General features: G+C 49.2%; 1 protein-coding gene across 1 annotated transcript in view; it reads left to right on the top strand.

The window, feature by feature from the left end:
* Positions 1-14,019, top strand: part of UBR4 (ubiquitin protein ligase E3 component n-recognin 4) — a 145,752-nt gene that overhangs the window by 34,477 nt on the left and 97,256 nt on the right. The window contains exons 31-43 of the mRNA XM_079987392.1: positions 37-137; positions 2,120-2,318; positions 3,555-3,743; positions 4,344-4,407; positions 5,166-5,357; positions 5,914-5,984; positions 6,171-6,318; positions 6,456-6,686; positions 7,646-7,816; positions 9,181-9,363; positions 10,632-10,790; positions 11,609-11,761; positions 12,199-12,426. Of these exons, the coding sequence (XP_079843518.1) occupies positions 37-137; positions 2,120-2,318; positions 3,555-3,743; positions 4,344-4,407; positions 5,166-5,357; positions 5,914-5,984; positions 6,171-6,318; positions 6,456-6,686; positions 7,646-7,816; positions 9,181-9,363; positions 10,632-10,790; positions 11,609-11,761; positions 12,199-12,426 (2,089 nt within the window). The remainder of the gene's footprint in view (positions 1-36; positions 138-2,119; positions 2,319-3,554; positions 3,744-4,343; positions 4,408-5,165; positions 5,358-5,913; positions 5,985-6,170; positions 6,319-6,455; positions 6,687-7,645; positions 7,817-9,180; positions 9,364-10,631; positions 10,791-11,608; positions 11,762-12,198; positions 12,427-14,019) is intronic.

Genomic DNA, 14,019 nt, shown 5'->3' with positions numbered 1-14,019 from the left:
TCTAATGCCTTCTATCTAATGTTCCTTTTGAACCAGTGGAGAACTGGTGCAGATTATGATGGCGACAGCCAACGAAAGCCTTTCGGCGAAGTTCTGCAACAGGGTCCTGAAGTTCTTCACCAAGCTCTTCCAGCTGAGTGAGTGGTCCTGCTCAGTCCTGCTTTGTGGCTATAGTTTTGACTTGTACAGGAATAATAAACTGTTTGCTGCATTTAATGCTTGCTACGTTGTGCAGAACGTTGGCGAGGTGCCTGCTTTAACACAGTTGCTGGTGCATGGGCCCAGTTCCATCTGAAACCTTCCCCTTCCCTCAGCTACTACTGAGGCTGTTGGACGGATGGAGGGGAGGGATGGAGGGAAGCTACCGCCAGCCCCAGTTGTGTCAGATCATGTGAAAAACCCTTATCTCCGTTCCTCTTTGTGGGATAACATCCTTCTCTTTTCCTCTCCCCTTTTGTGGCTGTCCAAATTCAAGGAACAAGGCAGCTGCTTCTGAATTTCTACAGCTCTCTTTTATAGACACACTGTTGCTTAGCAAAAATCTCTTGAAACTGGGTCTGCAAAATAAGCTCGCAGACATCTACCAGATTTCCTCTGCAAACTCACCAGATAACTCACTTTGCTGCAAAATGCAGGTGATCTTAGCCTGCAGTACAGTGGTGCCTCGCAAGACGAACGCCTCGCAAAACGAAAAACTCGCAAGACGAAAGAGTTTTCCGTTTTTGAGTCGTTCCGCAAGACGAATTTCCCTATGGGCTTGCTTCGCAAGAAGAAAGCCCATAGGGAAATCTCCGGGGACCTCTTTTAAATGCTGGCGGTGGGGAGCAAAGCCTTTCGCCCCCCCTCCGGCCTTCAGAAGAGGTCCAGGAAGGCCGGCAGGGGCCGAAAGGCTTTGCTCCCCACCGCCAGCATTTTAAAAGCGGTCCGGGATAGCAGGGAAGCGCTGCGCTTTCCCGCTATCCCGGACCGCTTTTAAAATGCTGGCCGTCGGGAGCAAAGACTTTCGCCCACCGCCGGCCTTCAGAAGAGGTCCTGGACCTCTTCTGAAGGCCGGCGGGGGGCAAAAGTCTTTGCTCCCCCCCGCCTGCCTTCCCGGGATTGCGGAGAAGCGCAGCGCGTTTCTCCGCTATCCCGGACGGCTTTTGAAGGCAGGCGGGGGGGAGCAAAGACTTTCGCCCACCGCCTGCCTTCAGAAGACCTCCGCTGTCCCGGGGGCTTTTAAAATGCTGGCGGGCCTTCGCTGCCACCCGCCAGCATTTTAAAATCGCCCCGGGATAGCGGAGAAGTCTCCGCTGTCCCGGGGGCTTTTAAAATGCTGGCGGTCGGCAGCAAAGCCCTCCTGTCCCCAGAGCTTGCGGGGCGGGAGGTGGGGAGAAGGGCTTTTCTTCCCACCGCCAGCCTTCAGAACAGCCTTCTGAAGGCTGGCGGTGGGAAGAAAAGCCCTTGTGTCCCCCCCCCCCCAGCCTTCAGAAGAGGTCAGGGGACAGACTGTCCCCGGACCTGGTCTGAAGGCGGTTTCCATAGGAACGCATTGATTGATTTTCAGTGCATTCCTATGGGAGACCGTGCTTCGCAAGACGAAAAACTCGCAAGAAGAAAAAACTTGCGGAACGAATTAATTTCGTCTTGCGAGGCACCACTGTATTTGACTAGAGCAGTGCTTCTCAAAATTGGGTCTCCAGCTATTGCTGGACTACATCGCCCACCATTGCTGAACACTGGTCCTTCTTGCCAGGGATGATAGGAGTTGTAGTCCAACGACAGCTGGTGGCTCCACTGGGATAGAGGGTTCTCTCTCTTTCTTTCTCCCCCACCCCCGGTAAAATAAATGCTGGTGAGCCCTTGGGGAAACTGCCTTAGGAGCAGAGGAAGCTGCCTGATACAGTGAGTCAGACTGTTGGACCATTTGTCTCACGATTGTCTGCAGTGGCTGGCAGCAGCTGTCCAGGCCTTCAGGCAGGGAGTCTTTCCCCAGCCTTTTCCCAAGGTGGCGCAGATTGAAACTGGGCTCTTCTCCGTACAAATCAGGTGCTCTGCCCCCGAACTGTGACCTCTCTTGGCTCTCCGTGGAGGTTGCTGGTTGCTCAGTTCCACCTTTTTTTCTCTCTGCCTCTTCTAGCTGAGAAGAGCCCCAACCCCAGCCTCCTGCATCTGTGCGGCTCCTTGGCCCAGCTGGCATGCGTGGAGCCTGTGCGCCTCCAGGCCTGGCTGACCCGAATGACCACCTCGCCCCCGAAAGAGTCTGACCAGCTGGAGGTGGTGCAGGAGAACAGGCAGCTGCTCCAGCTGCTGACAACCTACATTGTCCGAGAGAACAGGTAGGTGGATTGGCCCCATCCAGGTGGGGAGCTTCTAGTTTTTAGCCACATGGGAAGCTGCTTTATATGGAATCAGACCATTGGTCTGTCTAGCTCAGTACTCTCTGCACCAGTGGTTCCCAAAGTGGGCAATACTGCCCCCTGGGGGTGGGGGTGGAATTACCTAGGAGGGCTCTAAGAGGCAGAGGAGTTGGTGATGCAAGACTCCTGCTAAGGGACTTCAAATCAGACATTGGGAAACTGGTGCCACATCCTCAGGCTTTGATCATCTAATGTTTATTGGATGGATTTTCCCCTAAATTGATTTTTGAATTTTGAATTTTGAATTTATTGTTATTCACACTTTTATACTGTATTTTATGCTGTTTTTGTTGTATCACAATTAAGTGTTTAAAATTTGTTGTTAGCTGCCCTGAGCCCAGTTTTCTGAACCAGGAAGGGCGGGGTATAAATAAAAAATTATTATTTATTATTTATTATTTATTATTTATTATTAAGAAGTTAACCACCAACAAAGTAGTAAGCGTCATATCGGACGCTCTTGCAACTAGCAGACTTTGAAAAGCTGGTATAATAATAATATTATTATTATTATTATTAATAATAATAATAATAATAATAATAATAATAATAATAATAATAATTTATTATTTATACCCTGCCCATCTGGCTGGGTTTCCCCAGCCACTCTGGGCGGCTTCCAACTGAATATTAAAAACAATACAGCATCAGACATTAATGTATCATTGGATCAGGTTCATCAGTTTGCTGGATTGATTAACCTGAATAGCTTTGATTGGATTTGGAATGAATGTGCAGATAATTGAGTTTCATTGTGTTACTACCTTCCATAGCAGGTCGTGCAAACCACTATTCTGAATGATGCTTTTTGTAGGGCAAGGGGTGCAGGGGATGAGTTCATGGAACCAAGGGGGTGCTGGGGCCCTGAAAACAGTTTGGGAACCAGTTCTTCATACACTGGCTGGCAGTGGCTCTCCAGGGTTTCAGAGCAGATTCCCAGCTCTACCTGGAGATGCTGCCGGCGATCGGAGCCGGGACCGTCCGCATTCAAAGCAGCTGCTGTGCCGTTGAGCAGCTGCCCTCCCCCATAGCCTCCTGAACCCCTGTTTCGATTCAAGTGGTTACAAGCAGTAAGTTACAAGTGCTTCCCTGCAGTAAGTAAATGGGAATGACTTGATCTCGGTGTGATGGACCACTACTGTCTTGCCTTTCCAGTCAAGTCGGGGAAGGCGCCTGCACTGTCCTCCTGAGCACCCTGATCCCGATGGCCACGGAAATGCTGGCAAATGGTGATGGAACCGGCTTTCCTGAGCTGATGGTAGTCATGGCCACCCTGGCCAGTGCCGGTCAAGGGGCGGGGCACCTCCAGCTTCACAGTGCCGCCGTCGATTGGCTGAGCAGATGGTAAGAAGGGTGGTGGGAAGTGTCTTGTCTTGTGTGTCGGCCCCTCCCTCTCCCCCTCTCTTGAACAGAAATGGCTTAAGGTGGTTCGATGGTTTGCATTGAGATGCAAAGGCCTGTCCATAGCCTGGAGAGGTGAACTGAGCCACTGGGGCAGGATGCGCCCTCTTCTCTTCTCTTTTCTTTCTTTCTTTCTTTCTTTCTTTCTTTCTTTCTCTCTCTCTCTCTCTCTCTTTCTTTCTTTCTTTCTTTCTTTTAATTTTCAAGACTTAATTATCATTATGAATAACGATCTGGTAGGAAATACATAAGAAGAAAATGGGGGGGGGGGGGACCAGCGGTAACAAAACAACAACCAGGGTTCGTAGCCATTGCATCATAAAATAAAGTACGTTTGCAAGAGACTATACTTTGAATTAGATGTTACGACAAAAACCGACCTGGCACAGAAAGAGTACAGAGCTAAGATTATGAATTCCGAATGATGCTGCCATATTTCATTGGAACTTGTCATCCCCGTGATTGGATTGGAGATCCAATATTCTAGGCCAATTTTCTGCCATCTTCCCCGCCAACCACTCTTTTTATCTCACGCTGTTCTAGCAAGAAATACTTGTCTCAGAAGAACGTCGTTGAGAAAATGAATGCCAACGTCATGCATGGAAAGGTAACGCCTATCTTTGCTTAAGGGGTATGTGCAGTCAATTCCTTTGTGGTCTTGTAGATCAGGCAGCACCAAGGGGGAGCCAGGGAAGAAAGGATGGAGGACAGGGCAATATGGAGCCTCCTTCCTGGACACAAGGGCAATCCTTCCCTGCATAGAGAATCTTGTGCTCGGTCTGTCATGGTGACTTTTGCCCAACAGTTGAGGGAAGCATTATGGTCTCTGGCAGTCTTCTCTGGGAGTCTACCTGGTGGATGCAGTCCAGAGAAACCCAGCTTTGCTTTGTGCAGTTTAGTAGAATCTGCATGGGAGGTATATCTGAATACTTGCCATGGCAGGGAGCTGCCTTATACTGAGTTAGACCATTGGTCCACCTAGTTCAGTATGGTCTGCATTGACCGGCAGCAGCTCTCCAGGGTTTCAGGCAGGGGACATTTCCAGCCCTACGTGGAGATGCCTTTGTGTATTGAAGCCGGGACCTTCTGCTTGCAAAGAGGTGCTCTACCACTGAGCTATGGGCCATCCACAGTGGGCTGGTGGAGAAAAGACTTCTTTTTGCAACAAGGGGCATATTCCAGCCAGGCAAAAGCACTTGGGGAGGGCATGCTTGGTGGAGAGTCCCAGGGAGCAGAACAGAGGCCTGAGTCTCTCAGCAGAGTCAATGCTGCAGCCTGACTGTCACATTGCAGCAGGATTTAGTAGAAAAGGCCTCTCTATCTGTGTGACTGAATGCCTCCTCCTCCTCCTCTTACCTCTTGCAGCACGTGACTATCCTGGAATGCACCTGCCATATCGTCTCCTACCTGGCTGATGTCACCAATGCCCTTAGCCAAACCGGTGGGCAGGGCCCCAGCCACCTCTCAGTCGATGGGGAGGAGCGGGCCATTGAGGTGGACTCGGACTGGGTGGAGGAGCTGGCTGTGGAGGAGGACGACTCCCAAGCTGAAGACTCGGTAGGTGGCCTGAGACTCACTTGGCAAACTGGTCTAGCAAAGTGGTGAGACCACTGTGTCCTACGAAAAGGTTTATGAAGACAAAACACTAAATTGTAAAAGACCCCTTACATTTAAGGCTTCCTTTTTTGCCTTTGCGTGAGGCTAACTCGGATTGGTTGAATTTAAATTTAGAAGGGCTCTTAATCTTCCAAAACCAACAGATGTGATGGTAAAACTGTACAATTTTCAAGTACCACATGCATGAATCCATGAATGAAGGCTGTTTCATATATATTTTTACAAATATCTTGCAGTGCAAAAAAGTAGGGCATTTGGGAGAAGGTGGCTCTGGTTTAGCCTTCTCCTGGAGTTTCTGCTAGTCTACATGCAGAGATTTCATCACTTTTTTTAAAATAAAGGAGCATTCAACCAAGTGAATTACCTACAGATCTGATACCTCTTCATCTGGTTGTGAATACAAAGCCATTGTGTTGACACTGGTCTGAAGAAAGACTGTGTAGTTTTCCAGCTAAAAGTCCCTTTCCTCTCCTCTCTGGTGTGTATATGTGTGTAGGATGAGGACTCGCTCTGCAACAAACTTTGTACGTTTACCATCACTCAGAAAGAATTCATGAACCAACACTGGTGAGTCACCCTTGGGGGGGCTTCTCTGTGGTCACCCGTTGTCTTGTGGCATTTGTCAGCCTGATAGCCCTGTCCTGGTGACCCAGGGTAGGGGGAAGTGCCCAGTGCTGTGCTGGTCACCCAGCAGCCAGTCATCATGCAAACACAACCGACTGCTTTCAAGAAATAAAAACCCTCGCTCTGCAGGTACCACTGCCACACTTGCAAGATGGTCGACGGCGTCGGGGTCTGCACCGTTTGTGCGAAGGTTTGCCACAAGGACCACGAGATCTCGTACGCCAAGTACGGCTCTTTCTTTTGCGACTGTGGGGCAAAGGAGGACGGCAGCTGCCTGGTACGCTTCTCTGGTGATTGGGGGTGTTGCGATCTGTGGGGTGTTGTTGGTGGAAGCCCAAGCGGCACACCACTGGGGTGAAGCCACGTGCCATGTTTGAGCCTGGCCACACAGAAATCCTGCTCCTGATTTTGCAGGCCTTGGTGAAGAGGACGCCCAGCAGCGGCATGAGCTCCACCATGAAGGAGTCTGCCTTCCAGAGCGAGACCCGCGTCCCTGAGAGTGTCGTCCGGCACTCCAGCACCTCCCCCACGGACAAATCCAAGACCTCCATCAATGACGGGCGGGGAGGGTCTGACGAGGAGAAACCCAAGAAGAGCAGCCTGTGCCGGAACGTGGAGGGCTGCCGGGAACAGCTGCAGTCCCAGGTATGGCCCTGCTGGACTGAAGGCCTCTCTCTTCAAGGGAGGAGCCTGGTGGTGCCATGGGGAAGTTGGGGGGCGCCTGCCCCTTGAGATCAGGAACATAGGAAACTCCCTTATGCCGAGTTAGGGCAATTGGTCCAACCAGCTCAGTATTGTCTACACTGACTGGCAGCAGCTCTCCAGGCTTTCAGGCAGGGAGTGTTTCCCCTTCCTGGAGATGTTTCCTGGATTGAACCGTGGGCCTTCTGCATGCAAAGCAGGCGCTCTGCCACTGAGCTTCCCCTAAATAAAGTAAGAGTCTAGTCCTCATGGTTCAGAATGAAGTTCTGAGTTAAATTGAAAACTGTCTGATACTGAGCCGGACCCTTAGTCCATCTAGCTTGCTGGCAGTGGCTCTCCAAGGTTTCAGCCAGGAGTTTTTCCTGGTTAGGGTCGGGGATTTAACCTGGGACCTTCAACATGCAAGGCAGTTATTCTTACCATTGAACCATAAAGGTAAAGGGACCCCTGACCATTAGGTCCAGTCGTGGCCGACTCTGGGGTTGTGGCTCTCATCTCACTTTATTGGCCGAGGGAGCCGGCGTACAGCTTCCGGGTCATGTGGCCAGCATGACTAAGCCGCTTCTGGCGAACCAGAGCAGCGCACAGAAACACCGCTTACCTTCCCGCTGGAGCGGTACCTATTTATCTACTTGCACTTTGATGTGCTTTCGAACTGCTAGGTTGGCAGGAGCAGGGACAGAGCAACAGGAGCTCACCCCTTCGTGGGGATTTGAACCGCCGACCATCTGATCGGCAAGTCCTAGGCTCTGTGGTTTAACCCACAGTGCCACCCGCGTCTCCCATTGAACCATATCCCTTCCCTATTGTCTACTTGATTTGCTGCCAGAGTCCTTGAGAGGCAAGGAGGCTACTAAGGCTGTTTCCCTTTCTCTCCCCACCCCTCACCAATCTTGCTGCAGGCCAACTTCTCCTTTGCTCCTCTGGTGCTGGACATGCTGAACTTCCTCATGGAAGCCATCCAGGTCAACTTCCAGCAGGCCTCTGCCATGGGCAGCAGCAGCCGAGCCCAGCAGGCCCTCAGCGAGCTCCACACCTTGGACAAGACGGTGGAAATGACTGATCAGTTGATGGTAAGAACCTTGTGGTTTCCTTTGAAGCACACAGGGCAGCAGCTCCTCAATAAATAGTCTTCCCTTCTCCAGAGGGACCCCAGGAGCCCATCCCCAGTGGCCATCTCACCTCCTTTCACTCCAGGAGCCCTGCTGCAGAAATAGTAGCAGGTCTTTGAACACAGGAGGTGGCATTTACTCTTGACTTTCATGCTTTACATAAGAACATAAAAGCTGATCACAAGAGCACTCTCCCCTTTTGAGGTTTCCAGCAGCTGGTATTTGAAAGCATTGCTGCCTCCTGCTGTGGAGGCAGAAAATACAGTGGTGCCTCGCAAGACAAAAAGAATCTGTTCCGCGAGTCTCTTCGTCTAGCGGTTTTTTCATCTTGTGAAGCAAGCCCATTGACGGCTTAGCGGATTAGCGCTATTAGCGGTTTAGTGGCTTTTAGCGGCTTATCGGATAAGCGGCTTAGCGGCTTAGAAAAAGGGGGGGAAAGGGGGGGAAAACCGCAGGAACTCGCAAGACATTTTCGTCTTGCGAAGCAAGCCCATAGGAAATTCGTTTTGCGAAGCACCTCCAAAACGGAAAACTCTTTCGTCTAGTGAGTTTTCCGTCTTGCGAGGCATTTGTCTTGCGGGGCACCACTGTAGTCATCATGGCTAGTTGCCATCGGTACCCCTCTTCTCCATGAATTTGTCCAGTCCTCTTTCAGAGCTGCCCAGGTTGGTGGCCATCTCTGCTTCCTATGGCAACGAGGTTCCACAGTTTTAACTCTGTGCCTCGTGAATAAGTCCTGTTTTTTATGTGTCCCTCATCTCCCAGAGTTCAGCCTCATGTGCTGTTCACAAATGCTAGTGTTCTGAGAGTGGGAGAAGAAACTTTTTGCTATCCACTTTACGCCTCGCTGCTTAAGGGCCCCCTCAGTGTGGTGTAGTGGTTAAGAGCGGTAGACTCGTAATCTGGGGAACCGGGTTCGCATCTCCGCTCCTCCACATGCAGCTGCTGGGTGACCTTGGGCTAGTCACACTTCTTTGAAGTCTCTCAGCCTCACTCAGCTCACAGAGTGTTTGTTGTGGGGGAAGAAGGGAAAGGAGAATGTTAGCTACTTTGAGACTCCTTTGGGTAGTGATAAAGAGGGATATCAAATCCAAACTCCTCCTCCTCTTCTTCTTCTTCTTCTCCTCCTCCTCCTCCTCCTCCTCTGAAAGGCTTTGACTTCAGCCTTGGCAGGGCTCCAGATGCACTTCTGCCATAGCCGGGAGGAAGCAGAGTTCATTGTTATGGCTTCTGCCCAGTATTAAGTGTGAGCAGAGACTCTTCCTTCCTCTGGCGTGGCGCTGCTCACTGGCTTGGCCTCTTCTATGCTCTCCCCACTTCCCCAGGTGCCAACTCTCGGCTCCCAAGAAGGTGCCTTTGAGAACGTCCGCATGAACTACAGTGGAGACCAGGGCCAGACCATCCGGCAGCTGATCAGCGCCCATGTACTGCGGCGAGTGGCCATGTGCGTGCTTTCCTCACCTCATGGGCGCCGCCAGCATCTGGCTGTCAGCCATGAGAAGGGCAAGGTGAGTCTAGACGGAGCAGGGAAGCATCTACATTTGGGGCAGCCACCTGCAGTGTGGGTGTGCATTTTAAAAATATCAATACATTTTATTTCATCTTCCGCATGTGCATATTACACTACGAATGACGCTCGTCCTACCCAGAGTAGACCCGCTGAAATGAGGAAAACAAAATTAGTCCTCTCCATCAACTTCAGTGGGTCTGCTGTGAGGAGGACTAGTCTTTGATATGGCTCCATAAGCTTCTTCCATCAGAGAGCCAGCATATGGTGTGGTGTTTAAGAGTGTTGGTCTAGGACAGGGGTCAGCAGCCTTTTTGGTCCACCGTCCCCCCTCAGGCCATGTGGTGGGCTGGACTATATTTTGAAGAAAAAAATGACCGAATTCCTATGCCCCACAAATAACCCAGAGATGCACTTTAAATAAAAGCACACATTCTACTCATGTAAAAACACCAGGCAGGCCCTACAAATAACCCAGAGATGCATTTTAAGTAAAAGCACACATTCTACTCATGTAAAAACACACTGATTCCCGGACCGTCTTCGGGCCGGATTGAGAAGGCGATTGGGCTGCGTCCGGCCCACGGGCCTTAGGTTGCCTACCCCTCGTCTAGGACCTGGGAGATCAGAGTTCAAATCCCCAGTAAGCTGAGGCTTTCTGGGTGACCTTGGGCCAGTAATGGTCTCTTAGCCTAAACTACCTCGTATGGTTGTTGTGGGAATTGAATGAGGAGGTGGAGAACCAGGTATGGCACTTTGAGTTCCTGGAGAAAAGGTGAGATATAAATGCAATAAATAAATAACTATTAAGTTCAAAATATGTTAGAGTATTAATAATCTTACGTTTGATTATATGTATGCATAATAAAATAGTTTCTTGGTGCCATATATTTTTACTTAGCAGTTCATCCTTCTACAGTAATAAAGAACTATCTGGTCTGTAAATGCACAAAGTCAGCTCCTTATCTTGAAATTCTCAGTTGTCTCTTTTTGTATTGAGTTACCAGGCTCCCATTTATCAGTAGCGTCTCACAAAAACATACTTTCCCCCTTTAACATAACTGTTTAGCTTAGCTATATTTTGACTGTTCTCATTGCTGCCTTACAAAGCTCTGTGCATTTACATAGTCTTGAAGTGGGGTCTGGGAAACTTTAATGACCATAATGGTACCGTAGAGATGAAGCTGGCAATTCTGGGCTATTCAAGTGCCGAAGCGTCACACACACTCTCTGCAACATCTCATGGTCGTATTTTGCTCTTAAATGCAGATCACGGTCTTGCAACTCTCGGCGTTGCTGAAGCAAGCCGATTCCAGCAAACGGAAACTGACCCTGACTCGCCTGGCGTCCGCCCCGGTTCCCTTCACTGTGCTGAGCCTGACAGGGAACCCTTGCAAGGAGGACTACTTGGCTGTGTGTGGGCTGAAGGTAAAAAGCATGGCAGCAGCCTCTGGGGCCACAGCACCGCTGCCTCTCTTGGCATGACTACATTGGGTCCGTTTATTGCAGTGGGATAAAATATTTTCTCTCTCCAGTTAAAAAAAAACAAAACAAAAAAACTACCTAGACATAGTAAAAGAGTGTAAACATAGGACAGCTTGGAAGAGATGCCTCATGCCTAGTGGTGATTAGAACCTGGGGGGATTTCAACTGGGGAGAGACCTGGGTTCAAATCCCCACTTGGCCATAAAGTTCACTTCTCAGCCTAACCTACCTCACAGGGTTGTTGTGGGAATTAAATGAGGAGAAGGAGAACAACCATGTGACCACCTTGAGCTCCTAAGAGAGAAAGTGGGATATGAATGCAATCCATCAGTCATTTTCCAGTTTCCGTATATTAACAACTTATGCATTCTCTCCAGCATATACAAGTGGTGCCTCGCAAGACGAAAAGAATCCGTTCCGCGATTCTCTTCGTCTAGCGGTTTTTTCGTCTTGCAAAGCAAGCCCATTGACGGCTTAGCGGCTTAGCGCTATTAGCGTCTTAGCGGCTTTTAGCGTCTTAGCGGATCAGCTGATAAGTGGCTTAGCGGCTTAGAAAAAGGGGGGGGGGAGGAAAAAAACCCGCAGGAACTCGCAAGACATTTTCGTCTTGCAAAGCAAGCCCATAGGGAAATTCGTTTTGCGAAGCGCCTCCAAAACGGAAACCCTTTCGTCTAGCGGGTTTTCCGTCTTGCGAGGCGTTCGTCTTGCGGGGCACCACTGTACCGTAATCAGTTTATTTCAATTTCTCTCTCTCTTGACAGGACTGCCATGTGCTCACCTTCAGCAGCTCTGGATCTGTCTCGGACCACCTGGTCCTTCACCCCCAGCTGGCCACAGGCAACTTCATCATCAAAGCTGTGTGGCTGCCAGGCTCGCAGACGGAGCTCGCCATCGTCACCGCGGATTTTGTGAAGGTGCAGTGAAGTTGGGAAACAGGTTGGGGGCAAAGGATGGGACCTTTTAGGGTCTGATCTAGAGAGGGTTGCCGTTGTGCTGTTCCTCAGCTGAGTATCCTGGACCCAAGCTGTTAAGGGCATTGTAAATTAATGCAATTTTTTTTAACCTGGCCCCATAACATGTGGGCAGACACTGCCGACTTTGGAGCAATGGAGTTATGTCCTGGTGGTAGTCTGTCCCCATCGACAGTCTAGCCACAGCATTTTGACTCAGCTGGAGCCTGTTCTCGTAGTGGCCAACCAGATGCCCCAAGAAGTTAGACCTGAGCATTTGCAGCGCTCTCACCATTTGAGATTCCCAGCAATTGATTTTAGTCCATCAGCATGCATCTAACTTCTGACTGTAGCCCTTTTTGTTGGCCCCAAACTACTAACTGTCCCTTCTGTTCCAACAGATTTATGACCTCTCGGTGGATGCCTTGAGCCCGACTTTCTACTTCCTGCTGCCCAGCTCCAAGATCAGGGACATTACTTTCCTGTTCAACGAAGAGGGCAAGAACATTGTGGTCATCATGTCATCTGCCGGCTACATCTACACCCAGCTCATGGAGGAAGCCAGCAGCGCCCAGCATGGCCCTTTCTATGTCACCAATGTCCTAGAAATCTCACACGATGACCTGAAGGTAACACAGCACTGCATTTTATATTTCTGGTACCTGAATCGATGAAGGTTTCACAATACGACACCCCTAACTATGATCAAGTTAAAAAGCCCAGGTCCCAGTACCAGTCCTTGTGGGGCGCCACTTTCTACATCTCCCCATTTGGAGAACTGTCCATTTCTTCGTATTTTTTGCTTCCTGCTACTTAACCAGTTCCTGATCCGCAAGAAGACCTCTCCTCTTATTTCTTGACTGCTAAGCTTACTCAGTCTTTGGTGGGTGAGGCACTTCTTTTTGAAAGTCCAAATACACCATCTCTACAGCTTGTTAACACTCTCAAAAACTCTTAATAGGTTTGTGAGTCAGGGCTCTGCTTCAGCAAGGCTTGTTCTTCTGCATACTTGGTTATTTTATCCTTAACAATACTTTCCACCAGTTTTTCCAGTTAAGCTAACAGGACTGCAATTCACAGCATTCATCCCCCCCCCCCCAAATGCCCTGATCCTGTTTCAGTCTCTTCCCCTTGTGGAATATGTCTCCTGGCATCCAGAAAAATGTGGCCGTGTGTTTAAGAGGGTATGTTCAGTATAGCAAGCGCAAATGGAAATTGAGCAGGAAGATCAACAGGTTATTGTGCATTCCTGAGAGGATATTTTCCTGCATTGTCCCCAACCCAGTCCTACACAGACTAGACCCATTTAAATTACTTGACCCAGTCGCTAAAAAACTGCAGGAGGGGAAAGTGCTTTTGTGGTTGGGTCCTGCTTATGGGTTGGGGCATCTGGGTGACCACTGTGATAACAGGATGCCGGGCTAGATGGGCCACTGGCCTGATCCAGCAGTCTCCTAAGTTTTCATGCCTCTTCATTTCAGTGGATCTCCTCTTGAATGGGACTCACATTCATAGAACCAGAGAATTGTAGAGTTGTGAATGTTAGAATGATGTTGGATGGAAATTAAATTAAGTGGTTTCCAGCTGTAATGCTTAAGAGATATGAAAAATGAGGTTTAGAAATAAGTATAAACAAATGGTGAGGATTTGTTGAACTAACAATCTGAATTGGAATACAAGAGAGGGAGGTATGAGGAGGTCTGGAAAATAAGTTAAAAGAAAATAAGTAATGGAAATCCTATGTGTTTTTAATTACTTTTGTATTTTTGGTATTTTTCTTTTTTTTGTATTTTTGCTATCCTTTTTATTTTTTTTCTTCTCCTTTTTTCATTTTACATTGTATTATCTTTTGAAAACTTTAATAAATATTCTATAAAAAAGAGAATTGTAGAGTTGGAGGGAACCCTGAGGATCATCTAATCCAGCGGTTCTCAACCTGTGAGTCCCCAGATGTTGTTGGACTACAACTCCCATCACCTCTGAGCTCTGGCCTTGCTAGCTAGCGGTGATGGGGGTTGTAGTTCAACAACATCTGGAGACCCACAGGTTGAGAAAGGTTGATTTAGTGTGACTTCCTGCAGTGCAGGAATGTAAAGCTGTCCCATTGGATTGGATGCAACCATGAGAACTTTTGCGGGCGCTGCTGGCACTCCCTTGGCAACCCCTGGTCTTGCCACTGCATCACCTTTGACATCCTTTCCTCCCACAAGCAGTTTGGCCTC

The sequence above is a fragment of the Podarcis cretensis genome (assembly GCF_951804945.1).
Source record: "Podarcis cretensis genome assembly, chromosome: 8".
Classification (NCBI taxonomy): Eukaryota; Metazoa; Chordata; class Lepidosauria; order Squamata; family Lacertidae; genus Podarcis; species Podarcis cretensis.
The sequence above is the reverse complement of the archived record's forward strand: the minus strand, read 5'-3'. Positions and strand labels throughout refer to the sequence as shown.